The 17,570-nt window shown below is 43.2% G+C and overlaps 1 protein-coding gene across 1 annotated transcript in view; it reads right to left on the reverse strand.

Annotated features, from left to right (window-relative positions):
- The window catches only part of ACOT7 (acyl-CoA thioesterase 7), a 1,119,500-nt gene that overhangs the window by 532,014 nt on the left and 569,916 nt on the right, over nt 1-17,570 (reverse strand). Inside the window, exon 5 of the mRNA XM_069240010.1 lies at nt 8,130-8,244. Coding sequence (XP_069096111.1) covers nt 8,130-8,244 — 115 coding nt within the window. The remainder of the gene's footprint in view (nt 1-8,129; nt 8,245-17,570) is intronic.

Below are 17,570 nucleotides of genomic sequence, written 5' to 3' on the forward strand. Positions count from 1 at the left end.
TCTCACGAAATATGGACATATCAGTGCCTGTAAGAAATTGCCCACCTCCAGTGAACTGGCAACCATCTTACTGAATAGAGTGGTCCGTTATCACGGGCTGCCGAAAAAGATTCTCTCTGATCGAGAGTCGCAATTTGCCTCCAATTTCTGGAAAACATGGTGCAAAACACTTCAAGTCACGTCCACACTGTCCACTAGCCATCATCCTCAAACAGATGGTCAAACTGAGAGAATAAATCAGACATTGAAGCAATATCTGAGTACTTACGTTGAGAAAGCACTTAATTCCTGGACATCAATGCTCTGGTTAGCTGAGTTAGCATACAATAACTCATTTCACACCTCCACTGGTGTTACACCCTTTTTTGGTATGTTTGGCTATCATCCTGACACCTTGCCCATCACGATTCCTCAAGAAAATTCTCTTACATCAGCTGTGTCGGAAACGATTCAGCACCTCCACCAAGAAACATTGTGAAGGACCTCAGTACCAACCAGGTGATAAAGTGTGGCTTTCTACAAGACATTTGGGCCCTCAATACAACTTTGGCGGGCGGCAATCGCTGCCCGCCAAGCCCGCGGTGGCCATTAAGACATCCCCGCTGGGCCGGCGGGCGGAAACTAAGTTTCAGCCCGCCGGCCCAGCGGGGATGTCGGCCGCAACACAGGAGCAGGCTCCAAATGGATCCGGCTGTGTTGCGGTGGTGCGATGGGTGCAGTTGCACCAGTCGCGCTTTTCACTGTCTGCTATGCAGACATTGAAAAGCTTCATGGTGCCCCCAGGGGCTCGCGACACCCCTTTCCGCCAGCCTTTTCATGGCGGTTCCTACCACCATGAAAAGGCTGGCGGGAGGGGGACTCGTAATCCCCTGGGCAGTGCTGCAAGCAGAGCTGCCCTGGGGGATTACAACGGCCGGGACCAATGTGGCAGGAAACCGCTGCTTCCGCCGCGGTCGTAATCCCAGAGTTTGTACCACCAGCCTGTTGGCGGTACAAACTCCAGAACAGCCCTGGCGGTCTTTGACCACCAGGGTTGTAATGAGGCCCAAAGACTTTATAAAAAAAGCACATGTTTAATCCCAAATTCGTAGGTCCTTACACTGTCCTCCTGCAAATTAATCCGGTGACCTATAAACTGCAGTTGCCCCGGTCACTGCGTATTCATCCAGTGTTCCATACTTCCCTCCTGAAAAAGGCAGTCCAGAAGGTACACTCACAACCAGCTCCAGTTCTAGTACAGGGGGAAGTGGAATACAAAGTCAAACAGGTGTTGGATTCCAAACTTTAAGGTTGTAACCAGTGGTATCTGATCTCTTGGAAAGGTTACGGTCCTGAAAGTAATTCATGGGTTTCCGCATCTGATGTTCATGTTCCACGACTAGTGAGACATTTTCGTCATCTTAACCCAGGCACACCAGGCCCTAGAGCGTGCTTGGGAGAGGGGAGTACTGTCAACATCAGTGCAGTGTGCGCTCTACGGGCGACTAAAATGCAAAAACCCAGCCTTTATGCAAGAGCATAATTCATGCATTGTGTTTATATGCAGTATGTTAACCTTTTGCATTGCAAACTTTAACCTTGAAAAAACACTATTAATGATGTTTGCAATAACTGTTCTTTTGCAAGGTATTGCTGCAGAGTTACTGAGTGTGTTAGGGTGTGGTCCCTTTCTAGGGCCTTCCAGAAGCTTTCTCTGCCACATGACTGGGTGTGGTTGTGGGCTGGGCCAGACTCTATATAAGGGAGCTAGCCCAGCTCCACATGCTCACTATTCAGAGGTCCCGGTGCAGAGCAGCAGCATTTTCCTGAGCTCCTGTTCCGGAGGCCTACCTTGGCGTTCCAGGCCTGACCCGCATTCTTTTGGTGATCCTTGAGCAGGGTGGTAAGACGGAGGTCGGGCTGGGCCCCCGACCCCGTTCTAAGAGACTCTTGAGTTTTGGGGCCTACTCGTAAAACTTTAAAAGTATGCAAATCATTGCTCTGATTCAGTTCTTGGTATTCGGAATGGCAAAGGCTTGCGCAATTCATTCCCGCATTTAAACCTTGATGTTCAGATCGTTTACAGAGTGCGCGGTCATTTCATGGCATTTGCATATTCTTGTTGAGATCGGCAGTGTGCGCGATTCATTCCCGCATTTAAACCTTGATGTTAAGATTGCTTACAGAGTGCGCGATCCTTTCATGGCATTTGCATATTCTTGTTGAGATCCGCAGTGTGCGCGATTCATTCCCGCATTTAAACCTTGATGTTCAAATCGCTTACAGAGTGCGCGATCATTTCATGGCATTTGCATATACTTGTTGGAATCGGCAGTGTGCACGATTCATTTCCCGCATTTAAATCTAGGTGTTCAGATCGCTTACAGTGTGCGCGATCATTTCATGGCATTTGCATGTACTTGCTGGAATCGGCAGTGTGCGGGATTCATTTCTCGCATTAAAACCTTGATGTTCAGATCGCTTACAGTGTGCGCGATCATTTCATGACAATTAAAACTTTGATGTGTAGTGTTTCCTGAAGTGCACACGATTATCCAGGGCCTTTGAATTTTCTGCAAAGGAGTTAAATTCAAGATATTACATTCTATGTGCATGTTAAGTCCTTTGTACAATTCCTATTGTTTTCCAGGGAATGTGCAGATTACCTTTTGTCCTCATGTAAAGAGGCAATGTTTGTTCTGAAACATAATTCTAGAAGGTTCTTATATTCCTAGACAGTATGTGACATTTCATGAAAAGTTCATATGAAACATTGTATTAACCATTCTTGATTCCTTCCCAGGTACATAGACATCTTGACGTCTAGTTATAGTCCTATCTAAAGATATCCATGGTTACAGTATGACAATGCTTAGAATCATAGTCTAGTGAAAATCAATGTGATAATATCTTGATATTGTGCTGTTTAACCTTTTGCTTCCTACAGGTCTCCTTCCCAGCTGTTCCCATCCTAATCCCCTTTTCCCCCGCTTGGACTCTCTCAGGCTCTGTGATATTTCTATCAGAGTTTTGGAGCTGTCTAGTGGTGGACATGTTGGGAGCGTACGCAGGCCCCGAGGATCTGGTCTCCCTGACAGCTTAGAAGTGCACAGGTCCCCTTTCAGTTCCATCCTGTCTACCAGGGTCCCAGTAGGGCGTTTGGCAGTCCATTGTATGAGGGCAGGCCACTGTCCTTTCAAATGTAAGTGTCAGGCCCTCCACCCTCCCAGCCCAGGTAGACCCATTCAGTATGCAGATGTGTGCAGGTGTGACTGAGCATCCTGTGTTTGGGGTTGTCTGAGTGAAATGCACAAGGGAGGTGTCAAGTAACCTAGTCAGACGTGGATTGTAAGGCACAGAAGGATTTAAGTGCAGAGAAATGCTCACTTTCTAAAAGTGGCATTTCTAAAATAGTAATATTAAATCCAACTTCACCTGTCAGCAGGATTTTGTATCACCATTCTGGCCATACTAAATATGACCTTATTACTCCTTTCGGAACAGAATCTACCACTCAAACAGTATATGAGGGAAGCTTAATGTTAGCCTATGAAAGGAGCAGGCCTCAGAGCAGTGTAAAAAAGATTTTAGGACTTTTAAACTACCAGGACATATAAACTGCACAGGTACATGTCCTGCCTTTTATTTACATAGTACTGTGCCCTAGGGTTACCTAGGGCCCACCTTAGGGGTGACTTATATGTAGAAAAAAGGGGAGTTTAAGGCTTGGCAAGTACTTTTAAATGCCAAGTCGAAGTGGCAGTGAAACTGCACACACAGACCTTTCAATGGCAGACTTGGGGCATGGTTAGGGAGCTACCTAGGTGGGTGGCACAATCAGTGCTGCAGGCCCACTAGTAGCATTTAATCTACAGGCCCTGGGACATGCAGTGCACTTTATTGGGGACTTACAAGTAGATTAAATATGCCAATTTGGTATTAACCAATGTCACCATGTTTTCAGGGAGAGAGCATATTCACTTTAGCACTGGTAAGCAGTGGTAAAGTGCAGAGTCCTAAAACCAGCATAAACAGTGTCCACAAAGTGGAGGGAGGCAGGCAAAAAGTTAGGGGTGACCACCCTAAGGCTGTCAGGTCTAACATACACATGTACGTTTACTCTTACACTTTGGAGTAACTTTACTACTTTTGGTAAATCAATATTATATTGAAGAGTGTAAAGCTACTGAAAAGTGTTGACTTACATATTCCTCTGAATTTAGTGGGTGAAGCTTAGTTAATGAGTGCAAAGTTAATACTTGTAACTTTTCACACATAAGCAGAAGTCTCCACCACTGGGGCGGAGATCTCCTTATGGTAAATACAGGGGAAAGTTTAAACGTTTATTAAACTTAAAAATAAATTAGTACAAAAATGTTAATGTCAAATGTTTATGTGAATTAACTTAAAATATTCATATCAAATGTAGAAAAAAAAAAAGAAAAATGCTAGTTATTAACATAATTTTTAATTAAATATGTAATTATTTTTAGCATGTTAAATTAAAATAAAATTAATTGTCTAAACATTTAAATCAAATAAATCACATTGAAGTATATAATTTATATTTACTATGTAGTAAAAATATTTTAATTGTCTAAACATTTAAATCAAATAAATCACATTGAAGTATATAATTTATATTTACTATGTAGTAAAGATTTTTAGTTATGTGCAGAAATACTATTAAATAGATTTTTTTAGTTAAAAAACTATCAACATTTTATAATAAACTAATAACTATAATTTGTTTGTATACATCTTTTTAACATTAGAATACATGGATTTATATTTTTAAACTATTCAAATATGCTAATTTAATTTCAAGCTAGTTCCTATGGGCTTTTAGGTTAAGTCCATGTCTCCATTAATTTCTATGGGTGGGTGTTGTAGTATGAGTGCAGACACTTTGGGTGTAGTAAGTATAGAAGTGCAGTTTGTGACTTACAAAGGGCTTCCTTTTTGGGGGTGGCTGCATGTCCATCCCAAACCTCCATAGGCCTCCTTTCACTGCTCTGTACTCCTCACTTAACCCAGCCTCTTTCGTAGTATGCATTTTCCCATTTTACATATACTAATCCCTGTCCCTACCTCATTTACTACTAAAATGTATACCTACATGTGTGGAGATCTCCACTGTCGGGGAGGAGATTTCTGAATGTAAAAGGCAGGCGAGGCGAAGGGGTTGACTGCCACATGTAGGTTTGTGGATTCCATTTGCATTACATTAATAGTACTATTGTTACGCTTACTACAAAATGCAGTTTGTAAATAGGCCTCTCTGGTTCTTTACACTGCAGTGGTCTGTGTTGTAATGTTTTTAAGAAGTTAAGCTTGGTTGGTAAATAGGCAATGCATTGCAGCTTCCCACTACTGCTGCTATTTGTTTGTCAATTATTTGCCACAAGACTGAGTCCAGGGAATAATGACTCAAGGTTTCATTTGACCATTTGTAAGTGAAAACAGTTATTACCACTGAGAAGGGCAATAACAGTCTTGATTAAATCACAAGTCCTTAGTTGACTCATGCCCGGACATCTCAGCTCTTCATCTGTTTTAAGTAGTTACAATGTGTACAATTGTTGTGCTATAAGGATACCTACTGATAATTTTCAGATGCCAGGCGTATATCCAGACACCTTTTGAAATTGTGTAAGAGCACATTATCACAGAGGAGACCTTTGAGGTCAGAGGGTAGGATGAGGCGGGCCTTCCTTAAGCCTTTGCCTTCCCACGAGGTGGAACTGCTAATGTTGACCAGGTGGGAATCATGAAGCTGCACCCACAATCGACCATACTACGGATTCTTTCTAATTACTGGTGCTAATGGTATGTACGCGCTGCATCTAATCTATTGTAATTCTAGTACTTCAGCGCTATAGAGGGAGGCTGGTCCCTTCCTCCATATAATGTCAATAGGACTAAGATATCAACAGTGACAAGAGGAATAGCATGACCAGATGCCATTGCATCAAGTTACCTGCAGTCTGCATACATTCAACAAAACAATGCTATCTGAGAACAGTAGTCCATGTCCCTTTATTTGAAAACAGTGGACTAGCTACAGCTATTAACAATGTTTTATGAAAGAAACATAGACGATGGGAAAAACGGTGGCCCCATGACACAGAGTAACCCAGTCACACAAGACGAGAGTTAAAGGTACCCCTATACAATATTAGTACCTGTAATAAGTGAAGATGGACCTGGGATCAGATGAGAAATACTTCCCAAAGGCTCTAGGGCACCAACACCTTTGCACACTCAGGGATTTGATTATGTTCAGGGAGAAGAAATGTTATTCTCAAAGTGCGCTGCTCTGTGCCATCGAAAATGGTGCCTATTCTCTACAGAAATTGTATGGATTCAATCAGTTATTCCATGAAATTCCATTGTTGTGCATACTGCACTGAAGTTTTGCTTTTATGGACCTAGATGACTGACGTATTTGATCCTCGGGACACCAGGAATCTTCTAACCACTTTCAAATAAATGTGCTCTACAACTAAAACAGGGTGATTACTGTAGTTAGAAACCCCCAATTGGCACATTTTGCTTTTATGTAAGGCTACCGTAGGATTGATCAGAAACTACATAAGTGGCACCAGGGCTGCCAAACAGCCCAGAACAGCTGCATACCAATCAGCAGCCTTTTATGACATGTTTAAAGATTTCTATCGGCATAAGTCACCTTTAAAATGTGCCTTGAAGTCGTTTGCCAATAAAACATGAATAGTGTGTTATCATGTATGATACTTCAGAAACAGAATTTCAAATGTATTTTTGACAACATATGCTGAAACCAGTTTTTCCACTGGTAAAGGTTACCTTATGTTTTAAACCCCTAATTGTATAATTTGAATTATCGACTAGCTAGAATTTCCAACTTCAAGGCATTCATTCAGTATTAAAAATGTAATTTAATTTAATGTAGATTTTTTGTAGAAATATAACAAAGATGACTTTTTCTTTTAGAAAAGAAATGTTAATCTCTATCTAGGCCCTGGAAGTCCCTAAGATAGTTCTGCCAGACATCAACCAACCACAATGGCTACAGATAGACTACCAGTACTCTCAGACAGGAGCTTTGCTCAACAAGGGTGTGAAACACCACCAGTATGTCCTTTGTCTGGAGGACAAAACTCTTTCCGATGCAACTACTTGATACTATGGGATCCATAGGAGCAAGACAAGATGCAAAGGATAATATCATGAAATCCCAGTCTTAGAAAACGTCAGCCAGTCATCAGAGGAGGGTCAAAGGAGGGAGAAGAGTTGAGCTCACCATCCCACAGAAAGACAGAGTGGAACAATTAGATGTTTCATTGCAGCATCAGTCCTTTGAAGCAAGGCTTCCCATAGACTCACTGACTCCTCTCTCTCAGGGTAGAGGTCAAGAACCAATTTGAGTAGGCTTTCCAATGTAGGGGAAGGGAGGTATATCTCATTTTAAAATAGAAACCTTTGGGAAGCTCAAAGAACTGAGATAGGCTATCTCCAATTTTGAACATATCTAGGAAAGTACTATCGAGGATAGATTTACTGACATGTTAGAGTAAGTGTGGAAGATTCTGCAAATTAACCTCATGGTAACTATGCCAGGATAGGTACAGGATTTTCACTAACCACTGCTATGTCACACCGTATAATCTGGGGCTTCCGCTCTTTAAGAATCAGAGTGCTGCTTGGATTAAAGAAGTCAAAGAGACCCACAGACGGAGACTGCTGTTTGAGAAAATTGTTGTTTCAAAAACAACTAAAGACTGGACCTGCTCAGCCTATATCTTGGCCTCTGAAAGACTACAAGGAATGCTAGCTTTGTGTCACCCTACATAAAGACAGTGCAAGGTCTTTCCAGTGATGCCACCACTGGTGATCTGCTTCCTGACTGTTGCAAGAGGATTGAGAGTTTCAAGAAACAGAGTGTGTTGTGCTACCTTGGAGAAAAGCTGCAGGCCCAGCTGGAACTGAACATTTGCCTGCTATCCTAAGCAAAGGGATCGAAAAAGCTGTTTCGCACTGAATTGGTATAAAGGGCTTCGAGAAGAGCCCCTTAAATGTTGGGGAGATTTGGAGCATCAGGGTTGCTGAACACTTGAAAAAATAGTCAATGCTTTTAAGAGAAACTCAATTACAAATGAGATGCTTACCTGGATTGATTACTGGCAAAATTATGTCACCATTTCTCTGTTTTGTTTCCAGACGTTCTAGTTTTTGAGCTTCGTATCTCTTTTTTCCTTCCTCTTCATGATCCTTGCTTGCATACTGGAAGAGGAAAATGACATATTCATTTACACCTCACTTAAGATGTACGGGGCTGAGCACTCATTAACAGACATATTTATGTTCTCTGTTTAGGTCTAGATAGAGACAGCTTCAGCTGTCAACCAAAATTAATTTCATAACAAAAATAGGAAAAAAAGAGTACACACACACTGGGCTTCAAATAAGCTCCTTTATTGGCAATCCTATTTATGGCAACTCTGCATTTGATTGGTCAATATTTGTGGAATTTTGCATGTGAAGAAACTGCGTGTTTATGTAATAAGACAGGTTTCATAGAAGGCTCCTTAAAAAGCATTTGCTACAGATCCTTACTCAGTTACTCCTTTATTGTGAGTGAAATGTTTCTTGATAAAAAGGTATGGTGTAAAACTTGAGACTGGTCTCTGTGCACACCAATCACTCATTTTACATTGTGTAATTTATTATCATTGCTTCTGGGTTGTTGACCACAGAGTAATGTCCTCTGATCTGAGCTACGTATTATGTACTGACACGTACTATGGTGTAATCATCCAGTTAATTGCCATGTGATGTATTTTTCTGTGATGCCATCATCATGGTAATTAGTGAATGTAAAACCTCAAACAATGTTACCACTTTTTTGGTCCCAGAATGAGCGTGCGCATCTGTGGTAGCCAACTTTGGAAGCATTTGGTTGTATTTTAACAAATCCTGTTCAACAATAGCTGCTGTGGATGCGCAGAAATCCACGACAACCATATCTGAATGTCACTTGGTAAAATATAACTAATGCCCGTTAGAAGATGACAAGTGTGTATGCATGAGCATGCGTGGGCGGTCATTTTTGAATGTTTGGTGGGCAAGCGGAGGTTGGATGGATGTATGCGAGAAGGGGGATTGGGTGAAACAATTGCAAAGAAAGAGAGAGGGAGAGAAAATATATCTGTCACGCTAACTGCAAAGCACAGTCTGACGTCAGCAGTGGGTGGATACATTATCCGATCTAAATAATTGCCTCTATTACAGTAACTTGCATGTAATTGGTGCAGGAATTGCAAGTAGCGAATATTGCCTTCTGAGTACTTTAAAGTGACAGTTGGTTGTCAGAGGTCGGTCTCTCATGCACCCATCTAACTTCATAGAAGAAGGTGCTCTGGCAATAAGGCATGTCACAGATGTGGACGGAGGATGCATCAAGCAAAGGACATGATAGAGGTACCCAAACCCTGTTAGGAGAGCTGGGAACATCCAAGAGCTATCTTGATATAATGAAAGTTCCACTATACAGTATAGTGTTTCATCCTCAGAAGTTCTCTGAAGACTTGCAGGCTAGGTTGATTCGTCAGGTCTGAGCTAAAGGATTTACAGAGCTGTGGTGATCATATCTGCATTCTCTGATGGGAGGACGTGGTCAGAGCCGTAGTGATACATCAGTTTTTGAAGGCAGCCCCCACATGTCTGAGTAATTGGGAGCAAGTGCAACTCTTACAGGGCTGGATTGATACAGGCTAATTTCTCTAGCTTCAGGCAGACTCTGATCAACCGATATTACATTCCTTAAGGGGGTTCATGTTTTGTTAGTGGCCCAACACAGTTAATGCTGCAGAAATCCTAACAAGACGAGAGTTAAAGGTACCCCTATACAATATTAGTACCTGTAATAAGTGAAGATGGACCTGGGATCAGATGAGAAATACTTCCCAAAGGCTCTAGGGCACCAACACCTTTGCACAGTCAGGGATTTGATTATGTTCAGGGAGAAGAACTGTTATTCTCAAAGTGCGCTGCTCTGTTGCCATCGAAAACACAGTTAATGCTGCAGCAATCCAAACATGATCCTAATAAGACCCCCAGTCAGCTCAATGTGGTGCTGCTTCTGTATGACAGATACTTTCCCTCTCAGCAGTATGCAGCGTTGGAAATGAAGATATATTGTGAGTATATATTTAGGAGCCCGCAAAACAATAAGGTTATAAAAAAGAGCATAGGGCTTGCCACAGCATTTTGATCCACACCGTCCACTACTGCTTAATTTCAGTCCGGAGTTTGTTGGTGTTCAGCACGAGCATTTAATTTTATGACAAGACCGGAGGCTCTATTATGCGTTCTTTTCTTACTTTATTTTAAACAGCAGCCGTCAAGAACTACAGCTCCCAAGGGGGTTAGCGCCAGACTAACCAATGGGAGTAAAACAGGAACTAAAACTAAGCCAATCAGCACAAGCCATCAACCATAGAGAGTACCCTTGACTGCAAACAGCCCTCTTTTCTTGCTGCTCGCATTCAAGATAAGTACTCTCTTTTGGTCGTTCGTATATTCTAATGTTCGTTTTTCAAATGTGTTTCCATGTAATGATTTGATATCGTTTATAACTGGATATTTTCCTTGTGACTTGCTATTTTTACCGTTATGGTAGATTTATTACTGCCCCCCCCCACCCTTCGTGCAGCCGTTAGTTTTCCACGCGCGCTAACTGCCGCGTTCTAATTGCTCCTCTCTTCTGCGTTGAGCCAGCGTGCGCGATAAAGCAGACGCGCATCTGTCAGAAGTTGTTTACTTTACCTCGCGTCTTCGACAGCCGGTTTCCAGCAACCTTGCGGGTCTCCGGCCTCCCGCGGATACAAAACGGCTTTCCTTCTCGACGCGCCGCTCATTGCTGAATTCCTCCCAACCGGCTCTTTCTTTTGTCCCCGCCTCTGGGGAGGAGCCATATCGTGCCCCAGGGAGCGTGCTGCTCCCTCATTAACCCTTGCTTCACAAACGTTTTATTGATACCCCTGTGTATAGTTTCCTGGTGTTTACCATTTATAAAAAAAAATCCATTATGGATTGTAGTTCATCTTTAAGGTCAGACTCTGGGGAGGATGAGGAATCCTTCAAACAGGATTTAAACGATTTTATTCAATCCTCAGTGAAAAATGCTTTAAAAGCATCAATGGATAAAATGTCTAAGAACATTGAGAACTCAGTCATGTCCATGGTGTCCAATTCTATGGCCCATTCTGCGGGGGAAAGCAGAAAACGAAAATTATTTTCACTTAAATCACGTAAAGGCGCACAGACAGAGAGTGAGCTTGCCTTACACCAGACTGAGGACTTGATTCCTCTCAGGCCTCCTTCCAAGGAGGGGACTTCCGCAAAAAATTCGACACCTCTTTCAAAATGTAAAGCAAAATCAAAACATATTCCTGAGCCAAAAAAGATTGTGATTTCGAAAATATTGGACACAGACGATGAAGACATGGACAACTCATCCCAGTCTGATAATCCTGACGATACGTTTTCCCCTTCCTCTCCCCCCCATAAACGTATCAAACTATTTTCAGGTGGCCCCTCCACCAGTGTGGTGGACTCTGAGGGCGTTCCCATGTTTGATCCGTCCCTCATTCATCACGCTAACTCAACAGAGTGGCTCCCGTTGGACCATGTAGGCGAATATATCTCTTCCCGCCTACGACTACCTTTAGACAAACAAACACGGTCCAAACTGAAATCAGAATGCCCTAGACCGTCGTTGGATTCCAACATTACCGTAACACCGACTATTGATGAGAGTCTCATCACTTTCTTTACCAAATTCAGCAAGGACCCCCGCAAAGGGGTGGACAAGACCTGGACCACGTGCCAGGATAAACTCTTGGATGTGGTCGGTCCACTAGCAAGAATTTTTGATCTGGCCGAATCAGCCAGATTAGAGGACTCTCCTATTGATCCCTTAGATCTTTCTCTTTGCACTCAAAGAGCCTTCTGTCTTTTGGGCAACGCGAATTCCGCTATTATCCATGAGAGACGCAAAGGCCTTCTTCTCAGGATGGACCCTAACCTGGCTAATTTAGCCACTCGGGATCCCGGCATCCAGGCCAACGGTAACCTTTTCAGCGCTTCATTCATTAAGGACCTTAGCCGTTTTGTTTCGACCTTCTCATCACTGGACAAAGCCCAACAATCAATAAAAAAGGTCTTCAACCAACGTGTTTTTGCCCGGGTCGGTAGAGGTAGGAACCGCTTTACCGGCCGCTCATACAGAAATCAAGGCTCAAGAGGATACTCAAACTCATACAACCCTTATTCCCAGGAATTCAAACCCCACTTTTACCCAAAAAGATCAAGGGGCTTCCGCAATCGTGGCCAACGCTACTCCAGATCGTCCAATAATCAAGGTAAGCCAACGTTCTGGCCCTCCCGTAGGAGGTCGTCTTTGCTTCTTCCTCCAAAAATGGAAGTCAATTTCAACAGACCCATGGGTCCTTTCCACTATTCGGGGATACCATATCGAACTTCTCCCCCCCCCTTCCAATCCTATCTTCCTCCCCTCCCAAGTTTTTCTCTCTAAATGCCCTCTCTAATCTCTTTAGAGATCCAATCCCTTTTAGAAAAAGAGGCTATCCACTATTGCACTCCAGACCCTTCAGGCTTCATCAGCTCTATCTTCCTCGTTCACAAAAAGAACAAAAAGTTAAGACCAGTAATCAACCTAAAATCTTTCAATCAATTCGTCGTCTATCGTCATTTCAAGATGGAAACCATTATCCATCTCAGGGATATTTTACTCCAATTCGATTGGCTAGTCAGACTAGATTTGCAGGACGCATATCTAACCATTCCTATTCATCCCTCTCACAGGAAGTTTTTACAATTTCATTGGAATTCAAAAACATTTCATTTTTCCTCTCTCCCGTTTGGCCTATCTTCCGCTCCCTGGTGCTTTACAAAACTATTGAAACCGGTTGTGACCTATCTCCGATCTCTGGGCATCAGACTTATTATCTACCTCGACGATATACTGATCATGCACCAGAGCAAGTCTTCCCTGCTGAACCATCTTCACTTAACATCCACCCTTCTCACAGAACTCGGTTTCCTTATCAATCACGAAAAATCCGTGGTCCTTCCTTCGCAACAGATAGAGTTTCTAGGCTTCCAAATAGATTCGGTGTCGGCCTCTCTGCTTCTTCCTCATTCCAAGATTTCTGCAATAAAAAAAGAGTTGATTCTAACTCTTCAAAAAGACACTATCTCACTCAGAGCGCTCGCAAGGGTCGTCGGTCTTCTCTCTTCTTCGATCCAGGCCATCTTCCCAGGACCCCTTCATTACCGCGCTCTCCAGTGCCTCAAAATTCTTCATCTCCGTCGAGGATTGGCCTTTTCCGACCTCGTGTCTCTAGACCAAGAATCCCAAATGGAAATTCAATGGTGGATATCCCATTTGGAGGCTTGGAACGGCAGATCCATCTTCCCCTCTGTGCCCGATCTTGTGTTAGAATCAGATGCAAGTCTCACGGGTTGGGGCGCCCGCTGTGGTTCGATATCGACTGGCGGTACATGGTCCACAGAGGAGTCCAGATTGCACATAAATTGTTTAGAGCTTCTTGCAGGCTCCTTTGCGATCAGAAGCTTTACGAAAAACAGAGCACGATGCTCTATCCTACTCCGCATAGACAATATTTCAGCGGTACGTTACATCAACCACTTAGGAGGCACCAGATCTAAGCCTCTTGCTCTACTGGCCAAGAGCCTCTGGGAATTTTGTCTGTCCCACAAATTTTCCCTCATAGCCGAATATCTCCCAGGCTCTTTGAATTCCAATGCAGACTGGCATTCACGCCACTTATCGGACTCCAGCGATTGGAAATTACACCATTCAGTCTTTCGCCAAATAGAAAGAAAATGGGGTCCTTTCCAGGTAGATCTCTTTACGTCCAGACTCAACGCCCAACTTCCTCACTTTTGCAGCTGGCGCCCGGATCCACTTGCCATAGCTACAGACGCTTTCCTCCAAGACTGGTCCCGAACTCTCAATTATGCCTTCCCTCCATTTATTCTAATCAACAGAGTCTTAAATCAGGTCAGACGTCAGAAGGCGTCTCTTGTCCTGTTGGTCCCCTTTTGGCAATCACAGGTTTGGTTTCCACCCCTACTCGAACTCGCGGTGGACTTTCCAATCCTACTCCCGATTTTTCCGTCACTCCTTCTAGACCCTTTCGGATGTCCCCACAACCTGATTCTCACCAAGTCATTAACCCTGTCAGCCTGGAACATTTCCGGTCTTCCCAACAGTCCTTCGCTATTTCGTCAGAGGCTTCAGAGTTGATCAATAACGCATGGGCACCCGGCACAAGGCGAGCATACACATCAGCTTCGACTCTTTGGTCAAGCTGGTGTGTGGGAAAATGTGCCAATCCCTTTTCAACAGATCTAAATTTAATTATCAATTTTCTAACCGCCCAGGCGGGTCTAGGCATGTCCTATCGGCCAATAAACCTTTACAGATCTGCTATATCCATGAACCACTCACACATTCATGGCAACCCTATCGGGATCCATCCTTTGATTTGTCGCCTCTTAAAAGGCGTGAAACTCTCCAGACCCCCTTCTGCCAAATATTCTCATGTCTGGGACGTCTCCCTAGTGTTGAATCTACTTCTTTCTTGGCCAGATAATTCAAGCCTTTCGCTTAAAATGCTTTCGGCCAAGCTTACTATGTTGCTATGCTTAATTTCTATCAAAAGGACTTCGGATGTTAAGTCCTTAGACGTCTCTGCCCGCCAATTCTTACCTTCGGGGGTTTTGTTTCACATTTCCAAACGTACGAAAACTAATTTACATTCTGTCTTCTACCCTTTCTTCCCCGACAAGCCAAAACTATGTGTGGGCCTTTGTTTAAAAGAATATGAAAAGAGAACTGTTAACCTGAGAACGTCCTCTTCCAATCAATTGTTGATCTCCTTTCGCAAACCCCACAAACCGGTGTCTTCGGCAACTCTAGCCCATTGGGTTAAATGGATCATGTCCTTAGCGGGGATTGACATCTCCGTTTTTGGAGCTCATTCTTCCAGGAGAGCCATGGCCTCCAAGGCGTTTGCCCTGGGGTCCAGTTTAGAGGACATTCTCAGGTCAGCAGATTGGTCCAATGACAATGTGTTTAAAACTTTCTATTGTAAACCTGTTAGATCTGCTTCTTCAATTGTTATTGACAAGCTTTAAACTTGCATAATAGAGCCTCCGGTCTTGTCATAAAATGTAGATTTTCCTAGTAATTTATGACGGAAAGTCTTAATTTTATTAAAGACACAGAGGCAAATATTATCCCACCACAGTACTTCTATTAATATGTACTTTTTTCTCCCTCCCAGCGACTCCAGCACTTCCTCCAACTTCCGGATAACGCCGCTGGCTCCTCACTCTCCCTCTTCAAGAAGAAACCTCCGGATGCATCATCGCAACCTTCTCAGGATCTCCTGCCACCTTCATCTGCTTCTCGATTCATCGCTGTGGTCCAAGAGTTTTGTTCCGTTTCCTTGGCATTGGCAATTGTCGGACTTATTTATCCTTTGTTTTATGACTCTATCTGACTTACTCGCTCAAGAAAAGAGGGCTGTTTGCAGTCAAGGGTACTCTCTATGGTTGATGGCTTGTGCTGATTGGCTTAGTTTTAGTTCCTGTTTTACTCCCATTGGTTAGTCTGGCGCTAACCCCCTTGGGAGCTGTAGTTCTTGACTGCTGCTGTTTAAAATAAAGTAAGAAAAGAACGCATAATATTCGCCTCCGTGTCTTTAATAAAATTAAGACTTTCTGTCATAAATTACTAGGAAAATCTACATTCTCAACACCAGCACTTATGACAGCCTAACACATGGTGGCACTATTTGCTTTATTTTGAGGTGAGCACAACAAGAATGCTTAATATTTAAATATACATTAGAAATTAATAATACCAGCCATCTAGGCCATTCTTATAGCTTTGGGAGGCCTGACATAGTCTGCATTGTCACATGTGTTGGGCAGTGATGTTTAGTGATTGTGTTAATATTCACATTGGCAGAGCTGACAGGGGCAATTGGTGGTGCAAAGTGCAGTGGGCTTTTGAGAAGGGCCTGCTTACCTTTTTTTTATTTTTTTTAACAATTTAAGCACTACAGTCCACAACTAAATGACGTTCACTTTGCATTTTTGCAGCCATCTGCTACACACCTGCATCCATGCATGTTATATGTTCACTCTTGGATTTCACTTTCACTCGTCCCATGCTTTACATACTCATTGTAATGCTTTACAAAACAACAACCATGCTGCGCACCCCCTATCACAATCGACCCAAACCCAACCCCAAAGATGCGCCTTGTACTTTCGGCAGACACAGGAGAAGAACATTTCTGCAATGTGGGTTGGGAAACCTGCAAAGGGGGGCAAAATGCACCTTGCATAAATTCAGTAGAAAGAAGAAAGAAGAAATGGGAGAGAGAAGGGAACAAGCCTGCAGGAGTAGTACTGAGAAACCACTGGGTAGCGACTAGTGTAAGCCATTGGGTACAGGTTGCTTGACACACTAACTCCCCCCCTCCCTTCCCATGAGCACACTCAAATTTTCAAGGCTAAATTTGAAATATCACCGGCAACACATCCACATGCATGTACTGGCCTAAATCTTCCTCTGGGGTGTTTTCCTCTCCAGCAAACCCTACTAACAGTTGGGCAAAGTAGAGCTCATGGTCCAACCACACTCAAAGGTCTTTACTGACAAAACAGAGGAAGAAGAAGCATCCGACTCCTTGAGCCAAGAGAAAGTTACTGAACCCCTAATAAGTTCTTGGATAAGGAGACTTGATATCATTCAGGCATAAGCACCAGTTCTGTAACAAGTGATGCTTGTGTTACAGGCATTCGGTGAAACTGCATGCAGAACTGGGCACTGAAGGAAGAAATTGAAGAGATTCCTCATCCCAGTGCTCTCATGCGTTTGTAAAATAATAGTGATGACAAAGGGTATCCCTGAGGAATATAAGTGATGGGTATAGCAACTTATGTGGCAGAGCATGTGAACCTATTCTTTTTCAGCTTCAGATTTAATAGAGCTGTGCCCTGAGACAACACATTATGCACATGTTCCCAAAGGAACTGTAAACATATATTGCCCATTACCTTCTAATTCAAGCCCTCATTATGCCAAACAATACTAAATTATACGTTAAACTTTAACAGGGTCAAACAAAAACATTCGAAATATGTCTTGTTCGGGACCAAAAAAATCCTTAAAATGAAAGCAGGATGATAGAGAGACAGAGGTAGAGGCATTTGGATAGACAAATAGGATGCATAGCAGTCTAACAGAGAGAAAATTCACTTTCCCAGAGGGGCCCTGGAATGTGGCGGCCCTATGCAACTGCCTACTTTGCCCATGTCTTAAAACATCACTGTCCCTCCTTCCTTTCCCTCCAACCCCCCGCCCTAAGTGTCCACAGCCAATAAGAGGCTTCGGAGGTCGGCAAGAGGTTTATCCTTTTGACAGGGATCAGTCTTTTACCTTGATGTGCCATTGTCAGATGTATTGGCCTTCCCGCCCCCAT

The sequence above is a fragment of the Pleurodeles waltl genome, chromosome 6 (assembly GCF_031143425.1).
Source record: "Pleurodeles waltl isolate 20211129_DDA chromosome 6, aPleWal1.hap1.20221129, whole genome shotgun sequence".
In the NCBI taxonomy this organism is placed as follows: domain Eukaryota; kingdom Metazoa; phylum Chordata; class Amphibia; order Caudata; family Salamandridae; genus Pleurodeles; species Pleurodeles waltl.